Raw genomic sequence first — 17,357 nt, forward strand, 5'->3', positions numbered from 1 at the left:
CAGTGTTCTTTCCTGTCTCTTTGTTTTTCTTTCCCAAAAGTTGTTGCACTGCACCTACGTCACTTAGTATGAGCAAACTCGCCCAAATCAAGCTGTTGTTGTTTGTTGTAGGAAGATGTGAAGCTGAATGCAGCATTTTGCCATGTGGCAAGGAAATAATTGGGAGAAAGTGCTAGAGCCTATACTTTTAGCCACACAAAGCATTGCTTTCTGTCTGGATAGGCTGCCGTACCTGTGCTTAAATTAGTAGTGTTAGCTTATTCTTACCAAACATCTGAAATTTAGGCATTGGATGCGGCAACTGTAACTTGTAATTCTATAAATTAGCAGAGATACAATGTGCCATGAGTGGTTTATGTCCACAAAATCATGTTGTAAATGTACACTAAAATAAAGCATTGTCTAAGTTTAGGGTGGCAAAGTACTTTTTAAAAAAAATATTTGATTTTTTTCAGCTGGAAAAAGTAGATTATACTACCTGAAAAAATTGAGGGTGGAATTTCTATTTATGAATAGTACCAAAACGTCTATGACCTTGACGTTCGGGTTACTTCATAAATTATTGTAAAGAATTTTATTAAATAAGATGCCAGGTTTAATATTTGATTATGTTCGAATGCAGTGCAAACATTCTCAAGTTCTGTGATGTCACAGGTACAAGAATGTCTGGGTGGTATTGTCACCTGTCAAGTTTTCTCATCATTTTTGTATTTCCAAGGTTCCACTGATAAGACTGCTTTATTTGTTATTCTATAAGTGTAATCTACTATTATAGCGTAACATTCCTCATCAGTGCCCCTTAAACTGTGTGCAGATAAATTTGTGCCTACAAAGAAGTTAGAAGGGTAGCAGTGGTAGCTAGTTGGTATGTCATGATTACTGGGGAGAGCAATAGCATGAAGCAAAAGAACTGGACGACAAGACAAGACAAACAATGGTGTCCTTGTTTGTGTCGTCGTCCAGTTCTTTTTCTTCACGCTACTGCTCTCCTCAGTAACCTGCAGAGAAAAGGACATGGCACTAGGGTAACTACAAGCAGTTCAGTGGTAACAAGTGCACATCTTAAAACAGCACATAGCAAGATGGAATGAATGAAAAGTGCAAGTCTCATTTTCATTTTGTGTCATTTTGCACTGTGGCAAGTCGCTTGCATCTGGCCAACCTCAGTCATCAGTGGTGACAAGCAGGTCAGGATCAAGGTTGCATGTGTCGTGACCGTTGGTGGCTCATATGTAACTTTTTCTTCCCATAATCAGAGCACTGAAGCTGTTAAAAATAAAGCTTGGCTTCGAAAAGAATAATCAATCATAAACTTTCGGTATTTTCTATTCCACATCTCAGGAAAAAGCATTGAAGGGACCCGAGGGTTCCTATCCAAAAGAAGGCCAGTATACTCATTTTCTTCTCAAGACTTCAACGCCCCCTTTGGGATCTGACATGAACGATACTGTCATCTGTCCTGGTTTGTGAACATCTCTCACAAGGTCTTGGATCCCAGTCTGGAGGTGAAAGTACCATTATAATCATACATTTCGAGGTTCTGCTTTATTCAAATGGGTATCTAATGTTATTGAAATGTCATAGAAAGCACGAACTCTTTTCTCATTTAAGGATGCTGTCATGCCACTTAATTCAAAATAAGTGTGAGCAGCAAGGCTATTGAAAGTTGACCTTGATAATGAGTAACATAATTGTGAAAAAAAAAACTCGCAAATTTATTAAGAGGTAATTGTCTGTGCCTGAATACAGCTGTGTGTTTACAAAAGAATCTTCATGCCTGCTTAAATTGCTTGGGGTTAAAGTATGTTTTGTTCTTGCTTGAGCTTCTGCCACAGCAGGACACTAATGCCTTTGCTATCAAACCAGTGTTCTGTTGCTGCTACCAACTCCAACCACACTATTTTTCAAAAGGTGTTTGAAAAATTCTAATTTCATTCCTTTATCCACTAGTCAGGTGCTGAGCAGGGCTGTTATTGTAGTGGCTTTGGTAAATTTGCAATAGTAGAGAAGATTCTGAAACTGCTTGAAGTTTGGTTTTCCAAACATACTTCTTTCTTCATTGCCAGAAATTCAAAGTTGACCCACCATGGTTGCTTAGTAGCTTTGGTGTTGCGCTGCTAAACACGAGGTCATGGAGTCAAATCCTGGCCACGGCGGGTGCATTTCGATGGAGGCAAAATGCAAGAACACCCGTGTAGATTTAGTTGCACGTTAAAGAACCCCAGGTGGTCGAAATTAATCCGGAGTCACCACCATGGCATGCCTCATAATGAGATCGTGGTTTTGGCACGTAAAAACCCATTATTTAATTTTCTTTTAGTTCAAAATGGTCACATTTCAGCAGCACTTTGGTGAATTGTAGTTAGTACAAGCATAATAGAACGGTGTTTCACAAGCATGAAAAGGTATTTCAAGAAATGATGGCAAACATAGTTTTTACTGAAGCAACCATATTACAGTGCAACCCAATCATATAATTTTGAGGGGACCATGCAAAACCGTCTATGATCCAGGTGTTGTACAATAGAAAAACTAAGAATATAGGCAGTGACACTCAGCCTTGTTAGAAAATGGAGACAGACTGCCTGAATAAGCCCACGGCACGAAGCTGCACTGCTCCAAGAAAGGTACCGTAAACACTAGAATATAGGTCAAACTTAGAAAAGAAAACGCAGCAAAAAGTCGACCCCTGGTCTTATACATCGGCTTATACCGTTTTTTCCCCCCATTTACTTATAATTAAAGTTTGAGGGGTTAACCTATATTCCAGTTTTTATGGTAGATTAAATTATAAAATAAAAATAACCAAGCATTTAATTCAAGGAGCTGTGAGAGAATCTTTATTGTCACCTTTAAAAGAAAATCAGTGATCTTTTTCTGGATGCTCACTTAGCCACGAGACATCAGCTTCCACTCGGGAGATGCAACATCTGGCAGCACATAGCCGACATTGTCGCCTGTGCAAACAAACCGCCAAATGTTGTTGATGCTGTATAACACGTCTGCGTAAGTCAGAACGGACATGCTAGCCTCTGCATCATTGTCCTTCTCCTCCTTGTCACAAGTGCCTGCAGCATCAGGACGCACAGCTTCGATGATGTCATCCAGCGACGCTGCACTGCACACTGCAAAAGCGTTGTCAGCACCAACATAGTCCGCGAAAGTTCCTGGCTACTGCAGACTGCCAAACTCTGGTTCGGCGTCGTCAGAGACAGCAGCTTCACTAGTAGAAGAGCTATCATCACTTCTCTTGAGGCCACAGTGCCTGAAGAAGTTTGTAATCATGTCTGAGGAGACCCCGTCCCATGCAGTAGCAATGTAATGCATCACATCAAGTACAGAAAGCTTCCTCTCTGCCTGATTGCGTTCCATGCCTGTCAGCCGACGCTGCACCAAAAAGTTGCATTACTTTCGTTTCACGCACTTGATAATGGCGGCATCAAGTGGCTGTAGCTGGCTGGTGCAATTTGGAGGCAGGAATACAAGTTGCACATTCCTCAAGTTCCTCTATGTTTTCCTTGGTGTCTTTGTTTGTTGGCCTCTCATGACATTCCTCAAGTGCGACATGTACGATGGATGGCATGGTGCATTGTCCAGGATAAGAAGGATCCTTCTGTTGCTAGTACCCATTCTCAAATCTAGCTGCTGTAGGTATGCAGAAAAAATAGTAGCCGTCATCCGTGCCTTCCTGTTAAATTTGTGTGGGCATGGCAGCCTTTTCAAATTCTTTAAGCATCGCGGCTTCTTAATCTTGCCAATCATGAGGGCAGGAAGTATTTCGGAGCCGTCTTCATTGGTACAAAACAGTATGGTGAGATCTTTGCTCCGCTTATTGCCATGGCAAATCTCTCCCCTTATGCCGAACTTTGTTCGGGTTGCATAAAACCCCAGTCTTGTCCATGTTGAATACATCAGACGGCTTGTATTGCTGTATCTTTTCTGGCAGTGATGCAGTCCCCTCTGCAACAGTTGAGGGGCTGATGGACTCGCTTTCTCCACTGCAATGGCTATACACAAGTCCATTGTCTTTGGAGTTGTGCTGCTCATAGATGGTACAACTCCAGCAGTTAGAAGATCTAAAATTATCAATGTTGCAGCGCAGTGCAACCATCTCTGCCTTCTCTTTCAAAATTACACCGTTCACGGCAATCTCTGAGCTGTCTGCCTGGTGCAACCACTCCATGGTGACGTATTCTCCATCTTTCGCAGCCTTTCCTTTCAGGCCGAACTTGCTTGCATTCAGTAAATCTCTGTCCTTCTCGGCTAGAATTGTTTTCAGTGACAATAAGGGATATTGAGGTCATGGGCAATGCTGGCCTTTGTTGTCCCATTCTGCTTCTCGGCCTCTGGTTATTCAAAGTTTCTCTCTGAGCGTCAGCAGTTTTTGGATCCGCAACATTGTGAGCTGTGATAATGCACTTGATCCAAGAATTGCATCCACTTGCATCCAAGAATTCCAAGTGCCACTTGCATCCAAGAATTCGGGAACTTCCTCACAGACTAAAAAGGAAAGCACGTCTTGGAACCGAAAACGTTGCACACGTAAACAGCAGTAGCAGTCCACAACCTTCCTGGTAGAAACGGAGGTGGAGAGAGAACAACTTTATTGAATCATAAATCTGAGTGGTGCATATGGGTAGAGCCCCTATTCCAGGGCCCCACTGGCTTCTGTGGCTCACTGGGCGTGGTTGAGGGTTGCCAGCTGGCTTTTCAGAGGATGCTCACAAGCTGCTACAAATAGCCAGAAGCCTCCTTACTCTCTGAGTGAGTGAAAATAAATAATGTTGAATAAGAACTCTCTACAAAACAGACTGATGGGTTACTTGGTATTGCATGTTAATCGTTTTTAGTGCAAAGAAATGCATGGCACGAGAGAAGGCACACAGGATACAGTGCTACTAACGACTGATGTTTTATTGTACTTGGTCACAGTATACATAGCACCATGCAATAAAAGACAGAAGCATCATATATTGCCTGACAGCATAACAAGCCACCGCTACTGTGACAAGAACAGTATCTCCTTCTCTGACAATGTGACATATGGGCAGCTCATGCAATCATTGTTTCTGTTTATGTATATCTATTACGCTGTGGGGATGTTACACTCTCTTTTCGTCTTTTATTGTACGGTGCCATATATACTGTGACCAAGTACAATAAAGCATCAATTGTTAGTAGCACTGTGTCCTCTGTGCCTTCTCTCGTGTCATGCGTTTCTTTTGCGCTAAAAACTATTAACAATAATTATCCATTGACAATTAAGTCCACACTTGACCTCTATGGCAGCTTGCTCAATAAAAAACTAACTGCACTCTCACCACCTATGCATTGAGTACAGCAGCGTAGTAGTATTGCAGACGTGGAGGAATAGCAGTGGTGACAGCGTGGCGGAGGACAAGAGGAGGACGGCATGGTTACATGGCACACCCATTATCACCTGGCTGCAGTGTGCTCATGTGCCAGCCTGCGTCTGCTTAGGGCTTCTCTTTCTTTTTCTTGGACGGTACCAGATAGGCATCGTACGAGGCGGGGTCGGCGTAAAATTGCATCACATAATCGGGGATTTTAATATATTATTTCTGTGCAGGTTTTGCTGGGACCAAACCAATTTATCATAACATGTGGGTCGGTGCATGACTGGGGATGTATAATCGAGGTTCCACTGTAGTCATGTGAAACTTGCAGACATGTAAAACACATCCTTCTTAACCCTTTGAGGATAGATATTTTTTGCCATTTGCGACCGCCCAGGGTCGATTTTTTTTATTGCAGGTTCCAATTCTTCTCAGGGACTTGTTTCGAAAAAAATTTACCGTAATTTTTCTAGGGTGACAGTAAAGTGAGAAAAAAAATATTTTGTGTTGGTATATGTGTACTCTTCATTCATAAATAACAACAATAAAAAAGGAAATAAACTTATAAGAATGAAAACTTTCATCCATTGTTATACACATAGTTCAAGGCTTTGAAAGTGCGCACACGAGAATATATTTCGCAACACTCAATCAAATGTTCCTGCTCTTGCACTAATATGTACATCCATAGTGTAATTGAACTGCGTAGATGCACGCACTCAAGAAAACTGTGTGGTTGTGTGCCCATCAAAAAAGCAAAATATGTGACAAACTTCCACTAATCTTCATCTTATCGCCAACCAGAGACAATTAGTTTTCGCGAGTGTCAAAAAAAAAGAAAAGTGGAACAGAAACATATGCACGGCGGTATCCTTCCTATGCGCACCCATGTGAGCACTAAACAAGCGAGAAACAAGCGGTCGTCCTATGAGCAATTAGCAACGAGATAGCCATCAGTTTTGCAAGCACAAGAAGCTGAAACCGGCCGTGGAACGGAACCCAAACCGCCACCTGCCCGCCCGTGCGCCAATGCGCAAGCAGTAGGATATAGACGTGCGGGAGCAAACTAGCTCAAAACAAACCATGCAATGAAAACCGAGAGAGGGAGGCACATGAAAAAAATTCCCTGTATTCCCACATAGTGGCAGCACATGACAGAAAAGAAAAAGTTAGGAAATTGGCGCGCTTTTTAAGTGCACAGATGGCACCATAAATATACGCCATTGACCATTTTTGGACTTGTTCGCTGCGCTGTATATTTACATCATTGACCCTGAAAGGGGTAAACATGCTAACACTTTGCAATAGATGGCAACACACATGTTCAGAAGGGCAGCTTATCAACTTTATGTAGCATACGGCCAAAATTTACATCCAGGAAGGGAAGACACAAGACAACAAATGGCTGTGTCATGTTGCTTCTTCTGTCCTGTCTGTAAATTAAGGCTGTACGCTACAGCAATCGTGCACCAACTTGTTCAGACATGGCTGATGTTGGGCTTATCAACTCTATGCAAAATTTAGGAGCAGTGAGTAGTTTTCAGACACAGGCAGAGTGTCAAACCTAATGGATTTTGTAAGAGATGATTCCAATTCTTACAGCATCCCCCTTCCATTCTTAATCTTGCACCCTGTAACTTTTGTTCCCACAGCATGGAATCAGGAATATAAAAGAGGTTGTGTATACCTGATGAAAAGCAAGATTGTTTTTTGACAATAGGATATGACCGTTAATGCACTAGCATGATAAGTGCATTGAAAGATGGGATTAATCATGCTGAAAAATGATAACATTTGTGCATCTACTTGCATGCATTTCTTACAATAAAGTTACTGTTGTTTGATGAATTACTTTCATTATTGCTAGTTAATGTTCTAGCTGAAATAATTTTATTTGTGTTATAGTTGCTTATGACCTGAAAACACAATGAGCAAAGTATAAAGCTAGTACACATCACGAATACTGATTTTACCAACGTACTTGCAACCACCAAATTGATTATCTACAAATGACTAGGTTACCGTATTGTGCAATGATATTGTGCTCTGCTTCTTTAATTGCTTTGATATTTCTTTGCCTTTTTGCTGTGATTAGACACTACTGTGCTGTGCTCAATGCATGGGTGGCGAGAGTGTAATTTAATTCAATTGTGGGGTTTTACGTGCCAAAACCACGATCTGATTATGAAGCACGCCGTAGTGGGGAACTCCAGAAATTTGGACCACCCCCTGTTCTTTAATGTGCATCTAAATATATGTACACAGGTGTTTTCACATTTCGCCTCCATCGAAATGTGGCCACCGTGGCCGGGATTCAATCCCGCGGCCTCATGCTCGGCAGCCCAACACCGTAGCCACTAAGCAACTACGGTGGGTAAAACATAAAATGTATCGGCGAACGAAATAGAAAGTGCTGTTAGTTTCGTATTGAGCAAGCTACCATAGGGGTTAAGTGAGGACATAATTGTCACCAGAGAATTCTTATTGAACATCATTTGTTTTCACTCGCTCGGAGAGTAAGGTGGCTTCTGGCTATTTGTACCAACTGTTGAGCATTCGTCAAACTGTATACTTGACATGGAACATTTTTGGGGTTGCATTTGTTTGATACTGATGAATGCACATTGATATTTCAACTCTGAGATTGTAATTCTTTCGCAGTAATCGGTGACATGCAACTATGTCAGTCCACCTAGCATCTGTGCTCTTCTCACCATTAAAAGAGGGTGGTGCTGATGATTATCATAGAAGGCTAGTGATGAGACTTGGCACCAGAGCATGGTGAGATTTCTTATCACTGCTTGCATGCCAGTTATGAAGTGGGAGGTGTATTATAGGGTGATTTCTACATCTGCATTATTTAAGAGATTCTGCTTGTTGTTTACATAAAGCTTTTTAGCATGTTCCCTGCTTTGAATCAGTGGGTGATGTCAGGTGCAGCAGCAAATGAGCATTTGGCATAAAACACCTCCAGCTACTAAGAGCTGATGCGGCTCATTCACCACTTGTCAACGGGGCATACTGCACCTATGGTGCATAATGCATGGTCGTAGTCCGTTGCTTGTGGGTCATGACTCACAACAATCGGGGCACCAGACAGACCTCCCACAGAGATAGCTTCAGACAGCTTGGCACTCTATGGTAACCATGGAGCAGCCTTTTCCTTGTTGTGGCATGCTTATTTTAAAGAAAATGCCAGTTTTACAGTTGACTAGAACTTTTTGCTGGGCAAGTTGGTTGAGATCTGGTGAATACATTGTTGCACTAACAGGAAAATAGGTTTGGTGTGCCTGTTGTTTTCTCGGCACCATGCAAATTGGCTTGATTGTGTCCGTGCATAAGCCGCATTGACAAAAAGTCAGGATGCCAGAATATCCACACCAGACCGTACATGAAATGTGCAACGGGTGTTATATGCGAGATACCGCTGAAATGTGGGAAGACCTATGGGGGCCAGACGGGGAGATGTGTCAGTGACCGTGCATGGGAGCATGAATTGTCTGCAATGACCAAAGTGAATGCGCACTTACCTGCACATTGCGTGGTTTGCTTGGCCGACAGATGTCGGCCGCTACTGCTTGAGGTTAAGATAATTGGCAGGAGTGATGATACGTTAGCAAGAGACCTTTTGTAGGCATATCACATGAAAAAGAGGGGCATGAGTCACGTTAGTGATACATCTGTTTTTCTGTTTGACAACAAGATGCAGCTGTTAAGAAACATCACTGTAATTGCTGTAGGCATGCGCATCTGTTGTTTCTGCCAGCTGTGCTGTACGAATAAAACAATCAAACTCGGCACTCGACCTGTCATTTCCTGCTTTTCTTTCCAAGTCTTTATTTCCTGTTAGCGCAACAATGTATTCGTCCCAGTTTTATAGGTTTAAGAGGGCTACATTTTGACATAACATTGTATTTCAAGATTAGCCGGCCTAACAAAACAATGGACTTCGTGCATTGATTCTTCTGCTTCATGTATTCTGTGTTTTTTTTTTTTTTTCGTGTGTGTGTTTGCGTCACTTGGTAGCTATGGAAAATAAGCCTTATTTACTTGTATAGTAGAATCTTATACAGTAAAATCAGTAGAATCTATACAGCGGAATTCTATGGGGACCGAAAATTTATTATAATAAAGCGGAGTTTGAACTAAAGAGAGCCCCTTTAAATACAGCTCCCAGTCAATTGTGTGGTACAGCGCACAAATCCAAGACCACCGTAACTGGGCTTGCATTGACAGCCTTATCTTTCCTCCACCAGTGGGTGTTGGCATCTGCCGGAGGAAGCCTAGGTTCCATATAAAGTCCAAGCACGATAAGACCGCACGATATTGGCTGTGGGTGCGAGGAAGAACGTGCAAGGGTGAGCTGAGAAGGATGGTGGCTTGATGTGCGCCGCATGCCCATTGTTGGAGGTGGCGTGTTCCTCTTGAGCCACACTGGAAAGGAACGCACATGCTGCTCTGCTTGGACCAGTTTGGCATCCCCCGCGTCTTTCCTCCTCGTCATTCTTACAGCACACAACATTACAGTAGCTAGCGATGCATTGAACTTTCACCTTTCAATCAGGCTTGTCCAAAAAAAAGCATCCCATAGTAGTGAGAAATTTGTTCAAAATAACTATTGTGCGATTTTTGGAGTTTGAGTTCGTGGGAGTTTTTCTCTATTCAAACACATAGGACTTTGCTGCGACCGACAGAGCATTTCAAATTATCTGTCAATTAGAGTTTTAAAAATTTCGAATGATTGAGAGTTCATTGTATTATCCTAAACATTGCAAGCACTGGTAGTGAGTGCATTGGCTGCTTAGTCCTGAAAGAGTTCATTTGCTTTACAGTCGCACGTAGATATAATGAACACTACAGTATACTAAGCACAGAAGTATACTAAAATTTATGTCATCGATATCAACATGTGATGAGCATCACATACAATGAAAGTAGTTTGGTGCTGGAAGCGACTTTGTTATAATGTGGTTCGACTGTATCGATAAAAGGCATTCTGGCTGTCGGATGCATTTAAATTATTTGTATTAATAAATCAGGGTACCTTCGTGCAGAAGCTGTCACAGTTAAAATCGACAGAGCTCAATTTGATATATATACAGGGTGTTCCAGCTATCACGCACCAAGTTTTTTTTAAAAGACGGGAGCTTTCTGTGCTGATGAGGCCAGTATGCATGTTAGCAGCAACCTCAAGAGGCATCTTATATTTTTTGCTCCTTCTAATTAGCTCAATTGCAATGATTAACTTTAATTACTATATTTGGGGCAGACGTGCCAGCATAAGGTGTTTGAGCAACTTCGAACACATAAGTCTCAATTGTTTGCAACACACTACATCTCTTTTTCGTGTGTGTCCTAAATGTGGGTCATAAGGACTGGCAGTTCTCGGACGCGTTAGTGTTTTGCTCTAAACATTTGTGCCAGAAAACCCAGCCTGTACCTTTTAGCCAAGTTTGGTTTCTGCTGGAGAAGTCGCACAGCAGTAGGCTGCCCTGGTGGGATAGCACACTTGTGGTTTCGCAATGTTTTAGAGCAGGCGACGTGGCAGTGGCCTCACACTTCTTAAAAAGTCACACAAGCCATGCCGGAATGGCTGTAACTGTCGGTGGGAGGTGATTAGATGCAGCAATCTTAAATTGAAATTTCAGGTTAGAATGTGTGCTCAGAGGCCAGTTTTTCTAAGGGTACAACCATACTGGCCCCTCCATTTTCAGTTACAGTGATAGCTAAACAAGACTTGAGAGCAGGCTATTTGGTATTCTATGACTAGTAACAATGATAAACTGAGAATAGTCGGATGATCATAACCCCTTCAAGCAGTTTTGACTAAGTATGTAGCTAAACAGATAGGCTTTTGAGTGCAAAGCAATGGATTTAAGTAGGCACTCGGATGTCTAGTAAAGGTTCCAACAAACAAGTCCTGAGCTCTTTGGAAGTGCAGCTGCTTTGGAGCGGTCGGCAACTGCACCAAATCTTGACAGCAGTGAGACCTGGCAGTTGACATTCTCAGTCTTGTATGACACGAGCTGCCCTGGGCACAAGCTTGGCTCATGACAGCAGTCAAAGAGATTTAGAGGGATTCTGAGAACTTTACTAGGCATTGTGTAGCATGTCTCCTGTTTCTGTGATCAAACCAAGGCCCCTCGTCAAAACGTTGGCTCCAGGCTTACGGTTCCCTTGTTCACCATCTCTTCTGGCCTCCAACTTTCTGTGATTCCTTTGCCTTGTTTACAAGTTCATGCTACATTTGTGGGAAAAATTGCATTGCTGTCAAGTCTTGGAGTAAGATTTCCTGTTATTTATAGTCCAAATTGTGTTTGTCCCTTTCCAGGCATGTCAATGTTGACACTATTTGGGCTAAATTATTTGAGAATTTTTTAGTATATTTCTTTCACATGTAGTAACAAGCTGTTTGTTCATCTTTGTTCTTGGGTACAAATAAGCCAATCTGGGGGGTAGCACGTGTATTTATGCTTATCTAAACAACACAGAAGAAAGGGTATATTTTTCTGCGTTGAGTGCCTGTCATGTTTATCTCGTTGGTAAATTGAACTGAATTTGTTTCGTAACTGGCTCAACTGTATATGTTAACAATGTCTTTTACATTACCTTTATGAGTGCTAATTGTTGATTTCCTGTACAAGTAATTGTGGGTTCATGTCACAAGTTATGTTACCTGTGACTGTCCTTGAGATGCTGCCCTTTGCTCTGTTGTGTGAAATGGTTAAGAAGGCAACAGTTCTATGCCGCTGCAGCAACATCTGATTGACAAAATATTGCAGAGGTACACAAATACTTGTACTGCAAAAAGCAAGATTTTGAGGTTGAGGGATAAATAGCATGAATAAGGGATAAATAACATGAATAAGGACAGAGACTTAGAGACGAAAAGGATGTGATGAGCACTGACAAAGTTCTCAACTTGGCATTGTTGTAATTTTCATGCTAAGGTAACAGAAATGTGTACACAAATGCAAATTTATTAATGACAGAAAATGTTTTCAACAATCTCTAAACAATTTGTTGGGCACAGCATGGATCGCAAGGTAGCCCGTGCAGCAAAGAAAACAATTTAATTGGCTGTGGAGAGTTCTTAAAGACTAAATGAATGAAATTTTGGCCGTGCAAAAAGCCTGGTTTAATATACTGTATATGTAAAAGCCTCTGTGCAATGTTTGATATTTCAAATACGAGTAGAAACGTCATGCAAGGCTCTCAGAAGTAGCCATTTTTGATACCGAAATTGAATAAAATGCTGTCATTACATCATCTAGACCACGTGGCTCCTCAGCATGACCTGTGAGATAAGGTGGTGACCGTGGTGCACTGAAAAATCTCTGAGGCATAGTTTTGGGACTTTGGTTATTCCACGTGAAACGACCCAGTCCTCAAAAGTAACCATCACCAATTATATTGTAAAAAATTGGGTTAGTTGGTGATTGTGTGAATGTTGTTTCACAGATGCATATTTCTTGTTAAAAAAACTTGTGAGGGGGATGTAAGCGCTCTTTGAAGTTTCTGCAAAGAAGCAAAAGTTGGTTGGAGGGAAATTTATTTTAGTCAAGTGTGAAACTAAGTGCAATGACAGATATTATTTTAGAATATTCTACTGGCATAATCGTTTCATGTTGGGTGCACACATTTATAAAGTATCCACCGTTTAATTGGCTGTCTAACAAAGCCAGAAAATTGTGCGCATTTAGACATTTGTTGCACAGAAATTAATATTTCAGCCACACTATTTCTTTAGTATATTTTCAAGAAATTACTTCCACATTAGGCAAAATTAATTTTTAACGATGTTTATACCTCTATTAAGCATTAAGGCCCTCCAGATAAAGAATAAGTGAGATAACTCATTATAAGCAACCTTTAGGTCTGTGATATAGAAATATTAATGGAGTAAATTTTGTGTGAAGCGAGAAAAAAATCTTTGAAGTCCACAACCAATTTCACTGGTAGGCACTCCGGAACTGGAAGCAGAGTTTATTTTAAAGCCTCCTTGGGTAGGAATTATGATTTGTGCTAGCTAAGCATCCCTTTGCACGAAAGTCTGTTTGGTGGTTGCGATCCTAAAGGACTTATCAGATGTTAACTGTAAACACCTATCATGTCTGTGGACGATACTGCTTCGCTGAACGAGGCTGTTCTTCTAGCTTTGAGAAGTAAGCAAGCCAGCAGGCGTTCAAAAATCATCGAAGTAGCACCTGCTTTGAGGTTAGATGGCTCACACTCCAGCAACACATTTCCATTCAGTGTGCACACGCTCGCACAAATGGCATCTTCAGCATAAAAATATTTTTTTCATATAGAAATCTGGTTCCAGTTAAAAGCGATGCTGAAAGTCTCGCCACAGAATGGCTCACTTCCACTTTTTCGTGGGTCTGCGTAGGTAACGAAAGAAAACAGATACTTTCTTGCAACTAGACTGACACACAGGCACACAACCTATATTAGACATTGTCGTTGTCACAATGCATCACCATTACCACATGAGGAGAGATGTACAGTGCTAAAAAATTGGAATGCAAACAGCAGCAAATGACAACCAACATCATTAATGTGTAAATACTTGGAAGTGCAGTGTATAATCACTCTGTAGCCAGTTTTGAAGCATGGATTAGCTCCATGTGTACATTTGGAGTCTGAATTATGCTGCTGTTACAAATGCCGTGAACTTGGATGCAGGTGAACTTGAAAACATACTAAAGTAGTTTCAAAATTGTTCGTGTTTCAACTTTCTTAGCACTTTGCTGAAACGGAGTGGCAAATAGCACTTAGTGCCGGTTATGTTGATTTGTCACCAAATGGCAGTTCACCCTTGCACAGTAGTTGATGTGTGTAGAACCCCTATACAGTCGAAACCCGCATTAACAAAATCCTGCAACAATGAAATTATCGGGACAGCGAAACAGTTTCGTATCCCTAGTGAATGCCCGTAGGATTCAATGTATTTCGTACCTCTCCGCAACGAAATGTCGCTGTACTGGAATTCCGCATCAACGAAATTTGCCGGAACGTAACTCCGCATATTACCCACTCGCGTAAGGCTAGCCGGATCCAAAATGTGCTCAAATACGATTGTTTTGCACTAAAATTTCGTAATATACCACCACATTACACATGTGTGGGCGCTGCCATTTTTGTTCACAAAAACAACCAAACCAAGTGCTGGAAGCAGTCAGTGTGCTGGAAACACCACATGACTACCATCTTGTTTGTTGATCGCCCGTTTGAAGCGGCACGCATGTTGCTACCAACATGTGACGACGGTTTTCGCACGCTGTTCGATGCTTTCAGTTTGCATTCCTTGCGGCTGACAATTCAGCGAGGCCTAGGCCAATCGCGTGAGGCGAAACTGAACGCAAACTGAATGCGCGTTTCGAAGAACAATCGCTGATCGCGCAGTGCACTGCGTAATGTGTGCCTCGATGAGAAAACTGCAGCAAAAACAAGGAAACCACGTCCCACCGACATGGAATTCTTTATAGCGCGTGAGATGGCGGTCGCAGCATATGGAGTGTCACGCATCGGGCCACGATTGAGCGATCATCCGGGAATACGCATCCCTTGCTTCAAGATCACTGGTTTTGGTGCCACCCGACACGCATCGCGTGCGGATTCGGCGCCAGCCGTAGATTGCGCGAAAAGGCCGTTATCTCGATTGTTTGCCTTCGGGTACACAAATACGATCACTTTTGTGCTCGGCACCGGACACGTTGGCGCCTACGCGCAACAGTATGCGCTGGAGAAATGCTGCTGCATGCACCGTTGCTCTGTGTCCGGTGCCGAGTTACGCAAAATCTCGCAAAAGTGATTGCATCTCCGAAAGCAATTGATCAAGAATACTGCGCTACGGCAGTGCTGCCACTTCTGATCGACGCATGCGGCGCACTTAGTAGTGTCAGAAATGCGGTTCTATATCCTCGAGCAAAGCTTGCAGAGTAGGCTAACGGAATTTTGACAGTAAAGTTTCGTTCTGCGATGCATTACCTATCTGTGCTGTTTCTTTTCGCAACAACGAAATTCTCATGAAAGCAAATCTTTTCGCGTTTCCCGCCGATTTCGTTATTGCAGAGTTTAACTGTAGTGTCTATCCAGCATGGACATCTGCCATAAGAACTTGCATATGGCAGGTTTTTATTTATCTGTGTGAGGAACCTCTTGAGGAACCCACATGGGTTTCCTTTATAGGGTTGTGCTACTTTTGTGGTTATAGCCAGTTAGTGAAAATATGTTACTTTTCTAAACGTGGCATAATGGTAACCATTACTACCTGTTGAACAGTGAGTTTTGCTTCCTGGTCTCTCTTTTGGGAGTACATCACGGGTCACTTCATGCTGCATGGCTGTATAATGTTGTCATATATCATGTGATAGACATGATACCTGATGCAAGTGAGTGTGTTAGCATGAAAGAACCAGCAATGCTAGGTTTCTTAACTTTTGATCTGTTGTTACAGGTTAGCACAAATGCAGAAATCATCTACAAGTGATTTTAAAGATGGTCTTGCCAGCAAACCAGGTTCTTGAGCTTAGTAGAAAATGCAGCAGAAGACGTGGGCTAGTCTTTTATAAAGCAATTTTTCACTCATCTTATGTGTGTGCAGATGTGCAGCTTTGGTAGCATGAGGTTTACTCCATTGCACAATAGCAACACACACAAATATGTTCAGTTGCTGCACAAGTGCTAGTCAAAGCACAGACCCTGAGGTGTGCACCCTTGCAATTTTTTAATATGGCGCGAGCTCTGACTGCACGGTGTGCCAGCGGCCTTGTAGCAGCGAGGGGCACTCCTGAAGCAAACAGTGCTGCAGAATACATTCAAACTGTAAATGTTTCAGGCACCCGAGTATACTGTAGCTGGTCCCGCCGCTACAAGACAGCTGAAACGCTGTGTGGCCGATGCTCACGTGATATTAAAAAATGCAAAGGTGTAAATTTATGAGCATCACTTCCAACTTGATTTTGCCTGAAGCTGTGTGGGCCCAAATTCACTCACATTCATTAACACCAGTTCCAGTTATTAAAGACGTTTTATTACCTGACAGGCAAATTTTAACAAATAGGCACCGTACTTGGCATTGTAAATGTGCTTGGAGCCACAAACTCGGGAACAGTGCACAGATGCCAACACATTCCCAATGCTGCTGTTTGTGCCATTACTACAGTGTTTGAAAGTTAAACCAGTGCATCTGTACACTGGTTTACATATGCTACACCATACACACTTGGTGCCGCTACATACTGATGTCAGCCAGTGCTAATTGCATTTTTCTCTTCTGCACAAAAACTAAAGTCGCCTTTGCTTTTCTGAAAAGGCGTTTTGTTGTATGGCTTATTAGAGAAACAGAAATGTCATGAACCTGAGTTCTGATATGTTGTCATGTTTACTGCACCGATCAGTTCATGTGTCTCATCTGATCGTGACTCTTCAAGCACAATCAACATGTATTTGCACTGTGCCAAATAGAGTGACATTCTTCTATGATATATGTCTATTTTTCATATGCCTTTATGTTTCAAAGAATGTGTACATCTGAATGTGCACTACATGTATGCTAGATGTATAAAACCAGTGTGTATCTTATTGATGTTGGTGTGCATAAGACATTAAATCGAACAATTTCAGCTCCATTCTCTTGTCTGTCTCGGTAAGTTTTGCACATGTTTTTACACAAGTTATGAGTTTATAGGGTTGGGCGAATAGTCAAAGTTTTGAATACGAATTGAATATTACACATTAGCTTAGTTTTGAATATGAATCAAACATTACTCATTAACTGATTGTGCTTGTATTAAAAAAATAACCATTAACTTAGGGGTGGGCAAATATTCAGTTTTAAATACTAAATGAACTTTACTCATTAACTATCTGTATTCGTATTTGAAAAATAACTGTTTGGTATTTTTGAATACTTGAAACTAATCAAATATTTCGCAACTACCTACTGTAAAGTCTTGCTGCTCTTATCTGTCCACTAAACAAAGTATAACAAAA

General features: G+C 41.7%; 1 protein-coding gene and 1 long non-coding RNA gene across 5 annotated transcripts in view; one reads left to right on the forward strand and one right to left on the reverse strand.

Moving 5' to 3' along the window:
* LOC129382154 (uncharacterized) overlaps positions 1-9,619 on the reverse strand; it is a 241,420-nt gene extending 231,801 nt beyond the window's left edge. For both annotated transcript variants that reach the window (XR_008610239.2, XR_008610240.2), the window contains exon 1: positions 8,888-9,619. This is a non-coding gene — a long non-coding RNA (uncharacterized lncRNA). The remainder of the gene's footprint in view (positions 1-8,887) is intronic.
* Positions 1-16,993, forward strand: part of LOC126520957 (uncharacterized) — a 123,834-nt gene extending 106,841 nt beyond the window's left edge. For all 3 annotated transcript variants that reach the window (XM_050169795.3, XM_055065657.2, XM_050169790.3), the window contains 2 exons: positions 1,342-1,505; positions 9,614-16,993. In XM_050169795.3, coding sequence (XP_050025752.1) covers positions 1,342-1,470 — 129 coding nt within the window. In that variant the 3' untranslated portion in view covers positions 1,471-1,505; positions 9,614-16,993. The remainder of the gene's footprint in view (positions 1-1,341; positions 1,506-9,613) is intronic.
* Positions 16,994-17,357: the final 364 nt, after the last annotated feature.

The sequence above is a fragment of the Dermacentor andersoni genome, chromosome 3 (genome assembly GCF_023375885.2).
Source record: "Dermacentor andersoni chromosome 3, qqDerAnde1_hic_scaffold, whole genome shotgun sequence".
NCBI classification, from domain to species: domain Eukaryota; kingdom Metazoa; phylum Arthropoda; class Arachnida; order Ixodida; family Ixodidae; genus Dermacentor; species Dermacentor andersoni.